The sequence below is a fragment of the Rutilus rutilus genome (genome assembly GCF_951802725.1).
Source record: "Rutilus rutilus genome assembly, chromosome: 21".
In the NCBI taxonomy this organism is placed as follows: domain Eukaryota; kingdom Metazoa; phylum Chordata; class Actinopteri; order Cypriniformes; family Leuciscidae; genus Rutilus; species Rutilus rutilus.
In genome coordinates, this window is record NC_140226.1 from 17,880,803 (window position 1) to 17,900,509 (window position 19,707).

Below are 19,707 nucleotides of genomic sequence, written 5' to 3' on the forward strand. Positions count from 1 at the left end.
ACTGAGGTTTAGGCTAGTATAGCCTGTCTTTTCAGACATGTAAATATTTTATAACATTGTTTTGTTGACATTAATATATATTGGCATATGCTAAATGTAACATGAAATGGAAACAACTCTTGCACTATATATGCACTATAATAATTAATGTAGAGTGCAATAGATTAGAGTAGACAATCAATAATTTTGTATAGTCTACGCTTACATTAATATAGCTTATCAGATGGGCTAAGCAGCAGCAACAAATCCTCACTTTGAAGTATTTATAATAATAATAATAATATCTGTTATGACTTTCTCGGATTTTTTTTTTTTTTTTACCTTACCGCCTTTTTCGTTGTTTTTGTTTTATTTTGAACACATAAAATAATCAAATTCAGTTTTTTTCCATTACAGTAAACTATTTAGAGACATATAGGCTTTACAAAAACGTAACAGAAATGCCTGGTGAAACAAAGCGTTCAATTATCTAGACATTTTACTCACGTGAAATTTAAAATGCCTTATAAACTTGGAGACTAGGGTATCTCTGATAACGTTATAATATTTTCAACTAAACGGACGTTCTCTTGAACACTGAATAATCCTTATTGTATTGCAATTTTCATTGATATCACATGGGCCGCGTCCGCGAGTGTAAGATTAACGTCAATAAGTGTTAAATCCGCAGGTTCCGTAAAGCTCTTAGCAACAGCCTGACACGGAGAACCAAATCACAAATTAATGCGGCCAAATATTTTGATATGTTGAAGTTTATGGCTCATGTTTTTCTTAAATAGAATAGAAATAAATAAATAATTTATATAAATAAATAAAATATAGGCTACATGCCACTACAAAACTATTTTAGCCTAGGCCTAATTGTTAAGGCTACGAAGGATGGTGCCAGTTCTTCATCTCAACGTTTGCGAGTGCATGTTATAGTTTTTTTTTTTTTTTAATTAAGTTTGATAATGCATAAAATTACAATAAATTACAACAAATAATATTTATCATATTGTTAAGAGTTACTAGGCACCATATTTAAAGCCTAAAACACTGTGCATCAATGAACACAGCATTTTACGTCAAGAGGGATGGAGGGTCCTGTAGATTTATGGAGGCCACAACAGCGTCAAAATGGATATTGAACTCGTTCCAATTAAATGCGTTTTGAAAGAGAAACGCTTTCTCAATTCTCGCGGTGTTACATCTGAGGTTGCCGAGCAACCACAGATCGTCAACAAACCCTGCGAAGGCGCGCACATGACAGTTAAAGACTGTAAACAAATGCAGAAAATCTGTCGTAAACCAAACCACCATGTCATATAAAGGATTCGTGAGCCACAGCAGAGTATCAAAGGAGGACCAGGAGTTTTACGACTTGAAGAACAAAGCCGCAGAGTATTACAGGTCCAACGGGGTGCCGCAGAAGATAGAGAGCGTCTTGAACGAGATGTTTTGGCAGAAGCCGGATGATATCTATGGTTATCTGGTGGGACAAATCAACATACTTAAATGCTTTTGAGATATGACAATTGTAAACGTTTCGTCTTAGAATTATGATGATACCCTTTTTAGAATTACGGATGGCATTTTTGACATTACGTCTAACAGTTAGTCCATTTTACATTACGTTATTCTACCAGAATGAAGACAGTATTTATGTAGGTCAGATCCCCATCATTACACACCAACATAATGATGCGAAATCAATAACTGCTCTTTCAGGCAAACTATTTTTCCAGGCTCTCCTGTACTCCAGTGATTAGTAAAATCACCGGAAGGCAGGTGTTCGACGGAAGAGGATTGACAGCAGTTCAGAGCGAAGTGCACTGCATCATCAGAAATGAGGAAAAGGTAGATTCTGGAATCATCCGCATGTTTTTCCTGCATTTCAGAGCAGCTACCAATTTGTCACATGGATGGGGTTTAGGTGTATTACAGTAAGCAGGCCTAAAATAATTAAATTAACATCAGTCAGATGTTGACTGTGTGAAACAGTGTCTCTGTTTTGATGGTTATGGGGGACCAGAAACTGGTCGTCCACCATGTAACCTTTGCACCATGCTGTACAGTTCACAGGAGAAATCTGTAGTGACACGATGATGAATTTAGGTCACAGCGTGTCCACATACTCATGCACACAGACAAACACAGAACAATTAGAGTAGGAGAGCTTGGGCGTTTGTACAGTGACGCACGTGCCTCAGCAACCAACCACTATGTGTGACCATCAGATCACTCTCCGTCTCTCATTCTCCGTCTGTTTTGATCTCTCTCTGAAGCTCTGTTTGTGTTTGCGAGGTAAGCATTATGCCTTCTGGCACGGTGGCCATATTGCAGTTGAGAGCGCTGCTGTTTTGGTTTGGCACAATCAGAGCTTATGACGGTAATACAGCGGGACAGGGAACAGCCGACTGTAGGCATGAGCTGGGGGGAGGAGAGGAGAGGTGAAAGGAGGAGGGGAGGAGAACAGCACATAAGAGGGATAGAAAAGTTGGGAGAAAAGCTGTTTGAAAGAGAGGATTGCAAACACTGCCCAGGTTCAAATCAGTGTTTTGGCAGTATTGGAACGTGACGTCACACTTTTCAAAGGAACTTTCTGAACTCTGACCTTTGCATTAGCATTAGCCAAACCCAAACACACTCATCTTCAGCTTCTACTGAAGCAATCGCTCATCTGCAGCACCGTTTAGTATGGCTGTAGAGATAAAGAACAGGATAAATGAAGCATCCTCATCGCATCAGGCACTTTACCTATTGTAAGAAATGCATATTGTTAAATCCATACATTTTGACATCAAAATCCAAAGATCTTGAGATCAAGTAACAAACACCAGCACACATCAGATCAACAGCTCATGTGCAGATTATTATATTCAGATCTTGATCTTTTCCTGATCATGAACCTGTTTATTAATTCATTTTTTAGAAGAAACAGCAGAATATCTCTTAAAAGGCTGAAGCTGTGTGCGCGAATAAGTGCTGTAATGAACTTTTTTATTATATCTTTATATTATTATTATTGTTGTTGGTTTTATTTTGATCATTTCTCTAGAAATCATTTTTCAATCTATACAAGAGCTCTTTTTCTAACCATATAAAAACACAGTCCATGACTCTATTTAAAATATTCTCTATTTTACAACACTATTTAAAATGGTGTTTGGTAACTAAGATAAAGCCACAATAAAATATTAAATGAAATACTTCTGAATAAATTAATTAAATAGGCCTAGAATTAAATTGAATAACCAGATTTGACAAATACAGTGGTACATTTTGAATTTGAATGAGCTTTTGTGTAAATCATAGATGGTGTGCAGTGCGGTGATGGGGGACCCTTGTGATGGTATGGCAGAGTCAGGAGAGGCGGTTTCTAATATCGACCAGCAACATCTGTCCAACACAACGGCTCTGAAGTGGATCAGAGAGCATCTCAGTCCAATGCTGCAAGGCTTCAACCCCTCGGACCAAAACAACGTAGACAAAATACTCAGGTGATCACACATTCAATAGAAAATACACGCGCAAATTTTGACACGAAGATTGCTATGATAACCAGACGTTAATACGCACATGCAAGACTGAGGTTGCGTGTATGTTCTGCAGAGATTTCTTCATGGCACGTTACCTGGAGCACAAGGACAGTCTTAACAGAGAGAAGGAGGAGGAGTTGAGTGATGAAACAGTGCCTGAGGCTCCGCCCCAGGCCACTCCCACACCGGCTCCTGCCAAAGACAAGAAAGGTGGTGATAAAGGTAAAGGAGCTTAATGTCTTGCCATTTCTACAGGGTTTTTAGTTGTGTTGCAAACTTGAGTTCTCACAATAAATATTTCAGAATATTAGAGAGATCAGAGACAGTTTAAGTGAGGGAGCCAAAGGAGGACAGCAACCCATGTTAGTGTAGCAAGTCATGTCTGTGGGATACAAAGACAGGAGGTTAAACAAAACTCCAGCCAATCTCACAGCTGTTGTAAAAGCAGTCTTCACACTTCTCTCTTTCACAGAAACCCTTCTGGGAGCTGCTTTTAGTTACTTTAGCTGAGTTGAATAGCAATCTATGTGACGGTGACTCCATTTCACCTTTTCATTTAATCCAAATTATCTTAGAGAAATCACAGATATATTTAAATATGCCCTAAGAAACCTTTCCTACTGTAGAAAACATTTTACGCCTACAGAAATGAATAGTACTTTTGAAAAAATGATTTGAAATGATGGCCTTCAGTCATATCAGTGACCTAGAAAGAGCGGTTTTATTCTAAAAGGAGTGGGTCGTCTCTCGCGTCGACCGCTATTTCGACATTTGTTAATCTCAGTAAACCTGCTATTATTGGACATTTCTGCTAGAGGAATAAATGAATCAAGTGTCATAAATATGCCTGATACGATGACATCAGTGACTGAAACCTTTGCTGCTTCATCTCTCTTTTAAGATTCAGGTGATGTATGATAACTGTGCACTTTAAACTGCACATCTTTTAATCTGACCTCTCCGTCCCCTGCACTTTCTCTTGATGTGTCTGTCTTTGTTCCCAGGTAAAAAAGGAAACAGCACGGAGAAGCTCCTCCCTCCTGCAGAACCCCCAGAGCCGAGGCTGCCAGGGGCCACGGCAGTTGCTGTTGTTTCTTTGGTGGTGGCTAAAACCGCGGCCGGACTTTTAGGAGCACCCCTATACCGACATATCACATCATTAAGAGTCCTGCAGGTACAATACCGTTCAAAAATGTGGGGTTGGTAAGATTTTATGATCATTTTTATGCTTAAAAAAAGCTGCATTTATTTAATCAAAAATACAGTACATTTTTTAATTATAACCAGTGTAGTGGTATAATCATATTTTTGTGGAAACATTTTTGAATTCACTTAACATATTTTTTGTAACAATATAAATAATATTACGTATAATCTTTCCTGTCACTTTTGCTCAATTTAATGTATCCACGGCGAATACGAATATTAACGTTTAAAGTGCGTGTAAATACAAAACACACACGATACATGTTTTAATCGTCAAGTGGATATCCGTGTATTTGAGAAGAATTGCATTGTGGGAGAAGGCTTGTGTTCTGATGGAATTATTATACAGAAATGTACTGAATACTATACTAATGTAAATCTCCTTTTTATCCTTTTGCTTCACTTCCTGTGAACTGCTTTAGGCTCAGAATGAGATGCACCTGCCTGTGCCAATGATTACAATCCTGAGCTGTGGAAAGAACTCTGTGGGTAAACTCAACCTTCTGGAGGAGGTCATCCTTATGCCCAGCTTGTCGCAAAAAGTCAGAGAAGTATGCATATGCTCAAAGATCCCACCTTTTCACATTAAAAACAAACAAACACTCTGACGGCAATCCATGTTTTCACTGTTATATAGTAAGGGGCGCTATTATGCATTTTCTGAAAGAGTACAGAACCTCCGGATCAAAACACAGGTGAAGAAGGAACAAAAACAAGTGATACAAGCGATTTGATAATCTTTGTGAATCCGTTCCGAACGTAGTCTTTGACAAAAATGCAATGTTCAAAATGTTGCTTTTTTTAATGATGCGTACCCTAACCCAATTTTTCTCACCCAAAAGTGTTGATGTAAAAGAATAAATGAAGCTAGAATAAAAAGTTTTTTGTTGTTGTTGTTGTTTAAAAGCAGAGGTTCTGTTATTTGGTTTGATATATTCCATGTTCAGATATTCATATAACAAAATATTCTGAGGATATGAAAGTTTTTTGAAAATGCAAAAAAACAACAACAAAAAACGCTGTTTTAAGGGAACATAAAACATTATGGGAACGTTACTTTTGAATGTACTGAAACAAGAAAAATGTACACAGACATCCAACTAAAAAAAGGCTCCACGAACAATGTATTATTAATGTGTCTTTGCTAACATTATTAAAGACCAGATAGCTTTGAACGAACATTCTATTAACGTTATTGGAAGAACGTTTGTTCATAACTTTGAGAGAACCTTGCCAGAACGTTAGCCAACTTTCTGAGAACGTTCCGTGTCTATACTGTGCTGACTGCTCTCACTTCCAATATCCCTACTGTTTATCTTTAGTGTATGTGTATGTGTGTGTTGGCCTTGTAGGTCATCGGCATGGGTCTTGAGCTGCAGTGTGAAATGAGGAGAGTTTTGAATGGATCGGCGTATAAAGCAGGGGTAAGGATGCTCTCATATGGTTTGACTCAATGACAAAAGGAACATAATGCTCTATGCTCCGGCTCACACAAAAGCATCAAGCAGCACACAAATTACGTGGGGATTTTTTTGATGCTTTGATGGGATAATTATCTGCACATCACCATCTGAATGAAATAAACAGGCCCAAATCATGTGCAGGGCTTATGAATGGCGATTGAACCACTTAACAGCATGTCACACAATAAATATATATTTATGTTTAGATGGGAGGCTATTACTGGTGCACTGTGAATAGCCTCGGTGAAAACCTTCATAACATTATGACATTCTGAAAGAAGTATTGTGGTTTCCTCAAAAATGTTAAGCAGCACAATTGTTTTCAGCATTGATAATAATACTGAGCATCAAATCAGAATATTAGAGTGATTTCTGAAGGATCATGTGACACTGAAAAATTCAGCTTTGCCATTACAGGAATAAATTATATTTTAAAATATATTCAAATCAAAAACAGTTATTTTAAATTGTAATAATCTTTCACAATGTTACTGTGTTTACCATATTTTTGAATCAAATAAATGCAGCTTTGGTGAGCATAAGAGACTTCTTTCAAAATAACATGAATAATTTTAAGACCTTTTGTGCAGGTTAAGATAATGATCCCAAACTAGTACAGTCTGAAACTTGTTAACCATTTAAGGTTTGCCATATGTTGCCAATATTTGATTATGAGACTTTTTATTTCTTTTCAACATCATATTCCTCTCTCACTCACCTGTTCTCTTACTGCCTCAGCCTATAGGTGTATCCGATGAGGGAGCGTTACAGGTGGGGTTTGAACATCCCGAACAGGCTCTTGATCTGGTCACAGAGGCGTGTGCTAACCTGGCATTGCCTCTGGGTTCAGACCTGCGCTTGGCCATAAACTGTGCAGCACACGGCCTCATGGACTATGTGAGTGATTGGAAGACAGAAAAGGGAAATTATTAGGCTCATATTCACTTATGCAAGTACTAAATTAGATGCAACACCACGTTAAAAAATTAAAGTCTTAATAACATACAGTAACCATTTTAAACGTTTGTCTTCTAGTCACGTGGGAAGTATGAGGTAATGTCAGGCTGTCACAAATCCCCAGATGAGTTGGTGGACATGTACGAGGGGCTGATTAATAAATATCCAGCTATCAAATCTCTAATTGATCCTTTCAGGAAAGAGGTGAGTTTAAAAAAAACAACAACATGTATTTAACCCCTTAAAGCAATAAAAGTGACTTCACCAAGTGTCATCTGGTAGACCGGGGAATGGTTGAACTGACGGCGTGTCTCTGAGTTTAGGATGTAGATCAGTGGGAGAGACTGGCCTCAGTGATTGGGCAAACATGCTGCCTGATTGCAGATGCTGCATTCAATCTCTGTCCTCGCTGGAGTGATGCCAAACCCCTCCCACCTGGGGTCACTGGGGTCATTAATAGGCTTCACAATGATATGACCATCTCTGACCTTATACAAAGCATAGCAGAGCAGAAAGGTAAGCTCCAAACATAAGCAAACCGTAAACTAAGTGCCAACTGTCAAAAAAGTTGTTTTGACAATAATTTGTAAAAGTACAATGTCCAAGTCTAAATATATTGCCTGTAATAAGTACACGTCTTCCCTCTGTGGATTGAGATGCAGAGACGATGCTGGCTGCAGGCTGTGGTGATACATCAATTGTTGACTTGGTGGGTTGGTCATACTTCTTGATTTATTTCTTGCTAGGGAATTTATATCTCAGTGACATGCATGTAGTATTTTGACCATGTCTTTTAATAAATAATAAGAATCATTTCTGAATGTGTGCCAATGAATAAGTCAAACAACTAATGAAGTCCATGAAATTACATTTTTATCATACATTTGAAACGAAACGTGTCAAACACAAACCAATAATTGTTCTAATTAAGAAGAAAAATGTATTATAAACTATTATCATAGCATATTTGCACAAAAAACTAAAAAGATGTTTGCTGATTTGATTAGTGACCAATAATGCTGAGTCTTAAATATTTCTTCATTTGATTTGTTTGACATTTTTCAAAGTCCTAAAAGTTGATCAGTTTAATTAGATTTTGAGTCCCAGGTTTTTAGTTTTGGGACCTCACTATATGTATGTGTTTAAAGGCCGTAGGGTCAGGCGTGTCCTTTCTCAAACTGGGCGGGTTGAGAGGAGGACAGCGAATGGACAAATACAATCGTCTGATGGCGATAGAAGAGGAACTGGAGCAGGAGGGGAACCTGGGTACGATTCTCTCTTTCACACATTCTCACACTCACATAATGGAAACCGCCATTAGTAGCATCTATATTCAGAAAACTAGTGTGTTTCAATGTATAGTACCTTTGTGTCTTGCAGGTGCTAGAGAAAAAAAACAGCCTCTGTCAGATCTTTCCGAAGCATTTAACTCTGGAAGCGGCTGTGACTCTGTGACCATCTCTACTAAATGATGCCTAACATTATCACAGTAGGGTTTGTCTGACCTGACTGACTGCATGACATCAAAATTCAGATCAATTATAATTCACGTCAAAATAGATTTTTAGGCGCAAGATTGTAAACTGACCCACCTCATCTAGAAAACATATTCCTGTGTGATATTTTTGTGCTAATAGATGGTGTATACATTTTTGAAAAAAGAAAAAGAAAAAGAACATTATTAAATAAAGTGTTTTTTTTTTAAATAAAGCCCACCCAATTTCTTTTAAAATATATTTTAATATGTCACAGTAAACATTTCCACATAAACCATATAATTATTGTGATCGACGTCAAATTTTGCCCACAAAATATTGTTTGTCAATATTTTCCTTCCTGAGGTATTTTCCATTCCTTGTGCTTCAGATTTACCTGCAAGATAAAAAAATACTTACTATTATTACAAAAATGAATCCAAAATGAATTTGTTATATACTGGGACCTATTTAAAAAAAAAAATATTAAACTAACTAATATTTTTAATACTAAAAATATATATTGCCCAGTGAAACATTACACATTATATTTAAATACAGAAATTCTGCCTTTAATTACATCATTTAAATATATATATATATATATATATATATATATATATATATTTTTTTTGTATTCATTTAAATTCTAAAATGCTACTTGGATAAATAAAAAAATAGAAAAAAACCCAGGCAATGAAGTCTTTCCCCCATTTGTTCTCAGGTTTTTTGAGAAATCAAAGCTGTTCTTCAATTATGAAGAGGCATAAAACAACCCATCACTTCCTTCTCCACATCCTCTTCTCACTATATACAGACAACAGATACTGACACACACAGTGACTGAATGGGGCCAATTATCCAGCCTGTTCAAAAGGGCAGCAGTGTCCGCTTCATACAAGTGTTAGTGTGTGTTTATGTGTTTGTGTGAAAGAGTGTGAATGGACTGTTTTGTGTTAACAAGTGAGAGAAAACACAAACCCACAGCTGCGCTGCGAAACTACAGAAAACTCTCCAAGAATGTGATGCGTTCAGCTCCCAACCAACTCACAACATGTCCGTTATCTTGTTTACCTCTTAATTGATTTCTAGAAATCCTAAATGACTAACATTGCACCTTTTAAGGAGAGAAACGCATCTCAGAGAAAATGCACCAAAGTTACATGATGCAGAACAGACAGCATTTTGACAGCAAGTGTACAATGGTTGACATCTGTGAAGAAGAAAAAAAGCGATTTCCACACGGCAGGAGTGGAGGGGGCTTCTGGAGACTTACTCTGGCTCCCCACCAGGCAATCATTCTGTTTGGAAAATAAACAAAATGACTAACAAAACAGATGAAATTAAGTGTTTTTCACATACACACACACACAAGCTGGGCTCGAAATTGAGGCTGTTTTGTGTTGCTTGACTAGGGTTTTGAAACAAGCGCAAGACAAGTGTTACAGAACACGATAAAAAAAAGGAAACGTACAGTAAGACGGACAGAAACCGCTGCGGCGTGGCGTTTCATGATTATAAGCTTGTTGAGACTGACAGAATGTGTATAGTACATCGATTAAGAGAAACATGTAGGCCAGAAGAAGATGGGAGAGACTACAATTGAATAAGATATTTACTCATTTACAACTTGCATCTTCAACAAATGGCGACCTGGAAACTTCAACAGATCAAAATACGCTACTAGCAAGACAGAAGAGCTAGTGAAAGTGTGAGTTGATTATCAATTGTCTTTTGAGAGCTGCTGGGAATGCTTGTTGAAATTGATGAAAAACTTTCTCACTAAAAAAGGATCCAGATGCTTTCCAGAATATTTATCATTCCAGTGATCTCATCTCTTCCGCGTCTAGTGGCATATAGAGTAGTATTATACAATTAGTATAGTAATATTATATCCTACATGATATTAAACAATGATTAAACAATTAACATATGAGGAAAATATTTATTAATATTTTAAATATCAAAGAAAAACAAAACAAAAAAACGTTATCATTGTTACCAAATTACATGTTTTATATAGTATTTACTTTAAATGCGACTGACTGCATATTAATACAGCGTCACCGGACCAAATTTCTCCTTAAAATGTCCCCCAAATATATATATATATATATATATATATATATATATTTTTTTTTTTTAAATGCACTAGAATTTATTTCAGCCGATCATTTGATTGAACATTAACATGTATTTGTTAGATATGAAGGCAACAAACCAACGAACGCCTCATTAATAAAGGTGTAACCAATGGAAAATAGCCTTTACATCATAGCCTTTACAAAAGACTTTTAATCCTAAACATATCCCTGATATCGGCTCTATCCATGCTATATACACAGCTAGTCTACTGCAAAACGGTCATGAACAACAGTACTTTAACTTACATTTAACATTGTTGTTTACCAAATTCACAAGTGGCATTACAAACAACCTCATGGCTTTCCTTAGACTTGAAGCTAAATCGCAAAGCTCTTCCACAAAGCTCTTCTATTCACAATGGCAAAAAAACGTTTCTCAAACACAGCCTTGAATTGGGAGTAGACAGTGTGTTATTATCTGTTGCAGACCAGGGTCAGGTGAGGAACAGAGCAAAAGGGGAAAAAGAGAGAGTGAGTAGGGAATAAAGTTTCATCTTGTGTCCGGGAAGATTTAACCCCATGAAGAGCTCTAAGCCGCACTGGAAATTGTGCCTAAGTGTGTGAAAGCGTCACTGAGCCTTAGCACAGACAACACATCTCCTGTTTCACTGCACAACAACAACATCACAGCAGCTGCAGCTCACCGGAGGAAATGAAATCCTGTTGTGTAACGAAGCATGAAAAACGTCACACTATTGTATAAATCTGATCTAGTGTGCGTTTAGGACAGAATAAAATGCTTCTCTGCGGACTGGATGAGGAAAGATACAACATTTCAAGGATCAAATTCACAACGGAAAGATGTTCATCGAAAATGCCATTGAATGAACCGAGCAAACACTTAATCACTGACCTCTAGTCAACAGCAGGTGATTCAAACCCATCCTGAATGAATTTCCAGCCTTGTAGACTATCAAAAAGACCGTATTCCCTTTAAATGGTTTTATTTATTTGCTTGGATTATTTTAACACATACACTACCATCAGTAAGATAATTTCTTTTAAAGAAATTAATACTTTTATTCAGGAAGGTTGCAATAAATTGATCAAAACAAGACAGTTAAAGGATAACTGTCGCCAAAATGCAACCTAGGGTCTTTTTGTTTATCTACCCACGGCAAACTTTCATGTAAAAACATAATCAGAATGGAAAGGCCACTTTTAAGTATGACCGTATTTTCGTTTTCGGTCAGATTGCCTTTTGAATGGGAGTGCTTGGGGCACTACTATGATAGCATCAAAAATCGCTATTTTTAAAACACTAAGAAGCTCGACACAACATGAAACTGTGCTTGAAGTATCACCAGGGGCTCTACTCATGAACTCGAGCATTGACAACATTGTTTGTGTACACAGAGTTTACTAATAAGAAAGAACAACTCACTGTAGCTGTGTCCGCCGGCATTTTGAGTCAAAAATAGTAGATCTCCGAATGTGAATGAACTGACTCTGAATTTTAGTATTGCTTCTTATATGAGCATCCTTTTTCAAATACAAGGTCAAGATTGATTTTCACTAAAGACAAAACAACAAATTATCTGTGAATTTATATGGAAATAAGCTTTAAGAGCTTTCCATCTTTACTCTCCTCCCTGTTGCGTTGCATTCGACTAAAATATTTTTGATGCTATCACTGTAGTGCCCCAAGCACTCCCATTCCAAAGGCAATTTGACCGAAAACAAAAATACAGTCAAACTTAAAAGTGGCGTTTCCATTCTGATTATGCTTTTAAACTAAAGTTTGCCTCGGGTAGATTAACAAAAAGACCCTAGGTTGCATTTTGGCGACAGTTACCCTTTGAGACATTTAAAATGTTACAAAAGATTTTAATTTCAAATAAATGCTGTTCTTTTGAACTTCTTATTGAAAAAAAAAGTATCATGGTGTCCACAAAAATGTTAAGCAGCACAACTGTTTTCACCTTTGATCAGCACCAAATCAGCGTATTACAATGACTTCTGAAGGATCACAATATTACAGTTTTGACTGTATTTCTGCTCAAATAAATGTAGCCTTGGTGAGCATTAAAGACTTTTCAAAAACATTAAAATATGAACTGACCCCAAACTTTTGAACACAAATGTATATAATTATTTAGACATCTTAAGTTTTGAAGGGCATTAAAACGGCATTAGATATATATTTTTCATGTATTTTTTGTGTGTGTGTGTGTGTGTGTGTGTTTTTAAATTGCACTTCAGCCCTACTTGATGTGGGGAGGGGGGGCTAGAAATGTGCCATCACTTAGAAATCAAAATTTGATGGCATGAACATTTTGAACTTCACACTGAAAAGAAATATCATGAGCCTTTCAAAAATTGCTCCTTCCATTGATGATTTAAAAGAAGAGTCTATGTTGCGTTTGGCTCCAGAAAACTGGTTCATTTCTATCTAAACCAAAGTATTTTTCTATATAACAACAACATACGAAAGTCTGACCTCCTTAAATGAAGCATTTACAGTGTCACAAAGATCAGCCGCCTCTCACAATGTCTCTACTGGGCTGCCATAAATGAAACCTCCTCAGGCCCGTGGCTATACACATGCTTTCAGAAAGCTTCAGCTAACCCATTTAAACTAAACTGCTTTATATATTCTATTCAATAGTGCTTTAGTCATGTTGGCATGTAAACAATTTGAAAAAGAATAACACATTTCATTACAGCTCAGTCAATAGATGTATAAATAGCATCAATTCACTGTCTGTTATTTAAAAAAATTGTCTCAGGAATAATGGTCGTGTGTGATTGATGAGCCGAAATTGTTTCTCTTCTCTTTTGTTGGCGAAAACACCAATTTCTGTGAGAGAAAGACCAATGCTGAATGAGAAAAAATATCCAGGTTCATGAAACAGTAAAAAGATATATTTAAAAGGGGATAAGTTCACACCAGTGGCTTGTAATTACAGAGCGGGACACTGCAAGGTTAATACTAGTCTAGCCAAAGCCATTTGAAAACACACTAGGTTGGCACATGTTCAAGGCTAGTCACCAACGCCCCTCTAGAAATGCTTCTCACACAGACAAAGCATGTGTCAATAACTTTGTTCAGTGAGGACGGTCCAGCCAAAGTACAAGACTGTGGGACCGAGGGGATTTCGTTTCACTACTATTAAAAAGTTCATCACAGCCAAGAAAATAAATCCACTAAACATTATACCGCTAAAAGATTTGTGCAATGTTCTCAAGCTAATACAACTTCACTAATATGTTTCTTGCAAACAAGTTATTGCGCAGGGTTTGCTCTTTCATAGTTCAGGAGGGTAGATTTATCAGTAGTCTTTCATTTAACTAATCAACTTTGTCTCTTCTGACAAGAACAAAAACGGACTCAAATTGTTGACATGCAGTATAAGATGAGCTAAAAAATGACTGTGGATGCAGTTTAGATATTTAGGTCTGTGAAGAATATTTGAGTTATCCTGGAATCACTGACTCTGTTGACTTTGACTTTGCTAATTAACATTGTTGAGATTACTTAATAATATCTGAGATCTCTTGCGATTTTTTTTTTCATTCAAGCAACCTCTTGTATAAGTGACATGTATCTTATACATGAACTTTATGTTCATTTTTTTTTTCATTCAAGCAACCTCTTGTATAAGTATACACAGAGACTATTTATTATATTTATTTATTGTCCTAAAAGGACTTTGGTATACATGTATCTTAACTTTTGAACTGTTCAAAAGTTTGGGGTTGGTAGGATTTTTAAAATGCTTTTGTAGTAAGTCTCTTATGCTTACCAAAAATACATATATACACACATTTTATATATCTAAAATATAATTTCGATTTGCAATTTAATACATTTTAAAATATAATTTATTCCTGTGATGTCAAAGCTGAATTTTCAGCATCATTACTCCAGTCTTCAGTGTCACATGATCCTTCACAGAAATCATTCTAATATGCTAATTTTATTTTTTATCAATGTTAAAAACAGTTGCGCTGCTTAATATTTTTTGTGGAAACTGATACTTTGATAAAAGAACAACATTTATTTTTACAATAAAAAAGTCTTTACGGTCACTTTTGATCAATTATTGATCAATGATCAAAAAAAAAAAAAAAAAAAAAAAAAAAACTTACTGACCCCAAACATTTTAATGTTAGTGTTAATATGGTAAAATATTAATATGCTGAATCATACAGTTTATAAAATACATTATTTTATGGATTTTGAAGATATGGAAATTGAATATAAAAACTCTTTAAACCAAACAAAAAAGAAAAATTAGCTGAACAACTGGGATTAAATAGTTTGACCCATCCAAAAAAAGCACACACATTTGCTTACTGCTGTATTTTAAAAATAGTATGTAACTCAAGACATTTCGATTTTGTAGTCACATGTGTTTGGTTAGTTTGGATGAAATGCGCTGCAGCAGGAAGACATATTTTGTTGGTGATGTATTATGGCTCTGCATAAAAGAGCAGATACTCACAACCTATGAGCTCCTATGAGGGCTTGAGAAGGTCAGTGCATATTGTGGTTGGTGTGTGTAGTGGTGTGTCCTGTTCCCTTGTGTCCTGCCCTGGTTCTGCCTGGGTTTGCTCAATCTGGGTCAGATCCAGAACACTACTGGGATTCGCTGGAGGGGAAGAGGTTGAAAAGTTAAATGGATGATCTGGCTCAAGGGACAGAGAAAATGTAGTGAAATATGTGTGTGTGTGTTTGACTGACAGTTATTCTTTGCAGTCTTCAATGCTTCCCTCCGTCTGTGCAGGGCTTTCTCTAGCTCAGACTTCGGTGATGGTGATGGAGGGCGTGTCCCATGCGAGGAGGAGGGGCCAGGGCGCTTGGCGGAGGTCTTAACAGAAAGATTCCATTACTATGCAAACAGCTAGCTTTTAATACCATTGTGTGTTACATAATGTTTAATTAAAAACATATATTTTCATATAAAAATATATACGTTTTTAAGTGAATATAATATTCGATTATAATTAAAAAATAAATAAAGCAATCCTGACCAGGATTCCCTGAAGTTCCTGTATGGCAGAATTTGACGGTGTCCGTTCTTTCTGCAGGGAAACCCATCATAAAAATTAGCATGTAACAAAGTAGCATGTCATGAAATGAAAGACAATGTAAGTGGGTGACTGGGTGTTATTATTTTTAAAATGATAATTTTGTAATAATAATAAAAAAAAAACTCTTATATGGCCTACTCACCAAGGCTGCATTATTTGAGCAAAAATACAGTAAAAACAATATTGTGAAATATTATTACGATTTATTCCTGTGATGCAAAGCTGCATTTACAGCATACTCTTTAGTGTCTCATGATCCTTCACAAATCATTCTAATATGCTGAATATTGCTGCTTAAGAAACATTTATAGTTATCAATATAAATATTTTTGCGGAAATATTTTGTAACAAGTGTTCTTTACTGTCACTTTTGATCAATTTAATGCATCCTGCTAAATAATAATAATAATAATAATAATAATAATAATAATAATAATAATAATAATAATAATAATAATAATAATAATAATAATAATATTATTATATATATTTATATATATATATATATATATATATATATATATATATATATATATATATATATATATATATATATATATATATATATATATATTTTTTTTTTTTTTTTAAATCTAACTGACCCCAAACAATTAAAGGGATAGTTCACCCAAAAATGAAAATTCTGGCATAATTTACTCACCCTCAAGTTGAACCTGTATACATTTCTTTGTTCTGCTGCACACATGAGGGTGTGTAAATGATGATAGAATTTTCATTTTTGGGTTAACTATCCCTTTAATTGGGAGTAACTTGATCAATTGATTGGCAATCATACAGTATAAGTCATTTAATTACAATGATTGACTGTATAGAACAGAAAGTTAAAAGCAGTTAAAGTGAGTTTGAGTTAAGTGAGAGTTTGTATGTCAAGTTGTTTTCAGGCTGTGAGTGTTTTGTATGAGTTTTTATGAAACGTGTACCGGTCCAGGTCTGGCTTTGTTGGTTGTCTGGGAAACACGTCGGAGTTGAACTCCGTTTTTGATTCGCTGCATCATCTCATCCACAGCTTGCTGTTTGATGTCCTTCTCTGTCAGATTAAAACACAGATCAACACACACTCATTGCCTGAATGTTACTTCAGTTATAGAATATGCAGATGCACTTATGATAAACAGACAGCATTTTATGTAGATAAACGCACGTCTGCTGCTTTTCATCAGCAGTCAATTTAGGCACTGAATAATATCAGACATACCAACATAACTAAACAGAATTGCGAGGGTTTCTATTTGAGCTTGCATGCACAAATAATAAAAAACAAATCAAAAGAAAGTTGATCTATGATGTTTGTCTTTGTTTAGTGGCCTTGGAAACACTTTTAATCATTCTGTCATTAACTGGAACAAAAATGTGAATATTATCTGCTTACCAGTCTGATGTTTTTCTGACATGATAAAAATCTTTTAAAAAAACATTCCCTTTAAATTGCCAGTGCATTTCAGAGCTCAGTATAGTCCAATAAAAACCTTCTATTCATATGAGATCATAAAAATTGACATGAACAAGACCAACTGAAAGATTCAACTGAAGTGTCTAACCTTTGGCCAGCACTTACACTAAAAGAATTTTAGTCAATCCATTCAAAAAAAAAAAAAAAAAAAAAAAATTCACCATTCCTCATAAATACTCAAACCCAATAAAAAGTAAATCAAGCACAAGTGATAAAGAAAGGCTAAAGTTCACCAGTGAAATTCTATAAACCTGAACATTGTGCCAATAACTGAAGAATTGTACGATTTTTGTTAGCATTAATACGTAATGACTTATCCAAACTCTATAAACGTATTTGCCCTTCAGCAAAAAAGCTGCATGTCTTCATTCTTCTTCCCTTCCATTTTTTTTAGTACAAGGCTGAAAGAAATGGCTCAGGACAAACTTGAACTTGACCCAAGTCTTTTATTATTTCCCACTGCTGTGATGAGGAACAGAACTTTACTTAATGCGAAATAGTACATATTAATTACATTCCGTCTGATTGAATACACTGCAGCATCTTAATTGACACTGATCAAAAGGGTCAACATAAACACCTGAGATCTTTCACGCGACTTGATGGCGAACACTTTTACGATTACGTTGCTTTTAACTGATCAATATATGTAATCTTTGCATTTAGGAATTATTACTTGCATCCTTCAAACAGCAGAACTTTTAACCTGAGTATATTTATAGAATGGAAATGGAAATATGTCAGAGCTTTGCTCTTTACCTGGGATTTTCTCAGAGGAGTCTTTATCCACTAATGCAATGTCAGTGTTCACATTTTTTTTCTTACGAAGCATAGACAGTAATGAGCTGAAATAGACAGAGACAAAAGAAAGAATTAGCTACTGGCTATTAAACAATGAAAAAAGAGAAGAAAAAGAAAAAAGGACAAGCCCCTCAATACGTCCTGCCCAAACGTCCTGTTTCAACAAGAAAAATGTCCTTGAACCTGAGGCCAATGAGCAAAGTTTTCATTTTCATCCAGTTTTCATCAGATTTTTAAAACAGATTTTTTTGGATTTTGCCAAATGCTAACTCTCTTAAGAGCATGTATACACTCATTTCAGTGGTTTTGGGCACAAACAGACACTCACCTGAGTGGGTTGCTTGAGGGGGCGGGGGGTGGAGGCGGAGGAGGTGGGGGCGGGGGAGGCGGAGGTGGTGCTGGGGCAGCTGCTGGTGGGTTGGAGATCTGCTGGAGCTTCTTTTTAAGCTCCTCCACTGCAAAACACACAGGGTTCTCAGAGATACAAACACCTGGTTGGTTTTGAGTGCTGTCTGAATTTAGTGTAGCATACACTACTGTTCAATTTTTTTATAAAGAAATTAAATTAATACTTAAGCAAGGATTCATTAAATTGACAATTAATTAAATTTAAAATACATACAGCTATTTTAAGAGCTATTTTGTAATCATTTTTCACAATATTACTGTTTTTATTGTATTTTTGATCAAATAAATGCAGCCCCGGTGAGCATAAGAGGCTTCTTAAAAAATACAACAACAACAACGTTTGAACAGTGATGCATCTAAAAACTGAAAATCAGAGAAATTGAATTTCAGGCACCTGTCCTCCAACACAACTTAACAACAGACTAGACCCGATGAAGCCCTATTTGTGGTTTTTTGAAATATGTGAACCTGTCAGGGTTGTATATCATTTTGAATTTAGAATGCTTTTTAAATTCCAGCTCAATTCAAGAAATTTGAACGGAGGTATCAAACAATATCCAGAATTGAATTTAAACGTGAGGAAGAGGAATTAAATTTGAATGAAATTTAAACGGCAATTTTCTGTCATTCCAACTTCCTGTGGCCAATGCAATTCCAATTCAGAACAGCTTTTAATTCTTAAACTCTGAATTTATCACAACACTGGTACCTGTGAATCTGAGGTCTTTGGCTTCAGTTTCAGCTTTAGCGTGTTTGTGCTGCCATTCTTTTCTCTCCTCCTCCAGCAATTCTGTCTGTCTCCGTAATGCTGTCAGCTGCTTCTTTAATTCACTGCCGTGTATCTGTTCTTCAAGAGCTTTTACCTAGATTCCACCGAAATAAACACAGCACAACAATCAAAGACAAAACACAAGGGTTGTTAGAATGGAATGTGATCTTTGAACTGTAAAAAAATAATTCACTTACAAAATGAAAAATCATCATGTGAAGATTATGTCATCAAATTAAATGTTGACCAGTCTCTCTCTGGGTCACACACACTTTTACGGTATAGAAAATAGAAGCTTGGACACTTGATATGCTAAAAATCTCCTTTTGAGTTTTGGGTGTATATGAGAACGACATGGGTGTGACGAAATTATGACTTTTTTGGGGTAAACAATCCCTTTAAGGCAGTACAACATAGCGACTAGTCATGTTCTTGTCATATTAAATATGTAATAT

The 19,707-nt window shown here is 35.8% G+C and overlaps 2 protein-coding genes across 3 annotated transcripts in view; one reads left to right on the top strand and one right to left on the bottom strand.

Moving 5' to 3' along the window:
- Nucleotides 1-1,244: 1,244 nt before the first annotated feature.
- eno4 (enolase 4) lies at nucleotides 1,245-8,737 on the top strand. 2 transcript variants are annotated; one of them, XM_084393860.1, is made up of 13 exons: nucleotides 1,245-1,474; nucleotides 1,711-1,839; nucleotides 3,298-3,482; nucleotides 3,595-3,743; nucleotides 4,526-4,695; nucleotides 5,150-5,278; nucleotides 6,080-6,151; nucleotides 6,929-7,087; nucleotides 7,226-7,351; nucleotides 7,471-7,663; nucleotides 7,804-7,856; nucleotides 8,296-8,413; nucleotides 8,528-8,737. In XM_084393860.1, exons 1-13 carry the CDS (start codon nucleotides 1,301-1,303, stop codon nucleotides 8,617-8,619), a joined length of 1,749 nt encoding a protein of 582 aa, XP_084249986.1. In that variant the 5' UTR covers nucleotides 1,245-1,300; the 3' UTR covers nucleotides 8,620-8,737. The 2 variants fall into 2 exon arrangements, with proteins under 2 accessions (XP_084249986.1, XP_084249987.1); XM_084393861.1 differs by having other exon boundaries at nucleotides 7,810-7,856.
- Nucleotides 8,738-8,875: 138 nt separating this feature from the next.
- The window catches only part of shtn1 (shootin 1), a 28,878-nt gene continuing 18,046 nt past the window's right edge, over nucleotides 8,876-19,707 (bottom strand). The window contains exons 10-17 of the mRNA XM_084393218.1: nucleotides 19,193-19,346; nucleotides 18,404-18,530; nucleotides 18,034-18,119; nucleotides 16,745-16,851; nucleotides 15,744-15,794; nucleotides 15,454-15,580; nucleotides 15,215-15,361; nucleotides 8,876-9,019 (exon numbers count right to left, since the gene is read on the bottom strand). Coding sequence (XP_084249344.1) covers nucleotides 15,228-15,361; nucleotides 15,454-15,580; nucleotides 15,744-15,794; nucleotides 16,745-16,851; nucleotides 18,034-18,119; nucleotides 18,404-18,530; nucleotides 19,193-19,346 — 786 coding nt within the window. The 3' untranslated portion in view covers nucleotides 8,876-9,019; nucleotides 15,215-15,227. The remainder of the gene's footprint in view (nucleotides 9,020-15,214; nucleotides 15,362-15,453; nucleotides 15,581-15,743; nucleotides 15,795-16,744; nucleotides 16,852-18,033; nucleotides 18,120-18,403; nucleotides 18,531-19,192; nucleotides 19,347-19,707) is intronic.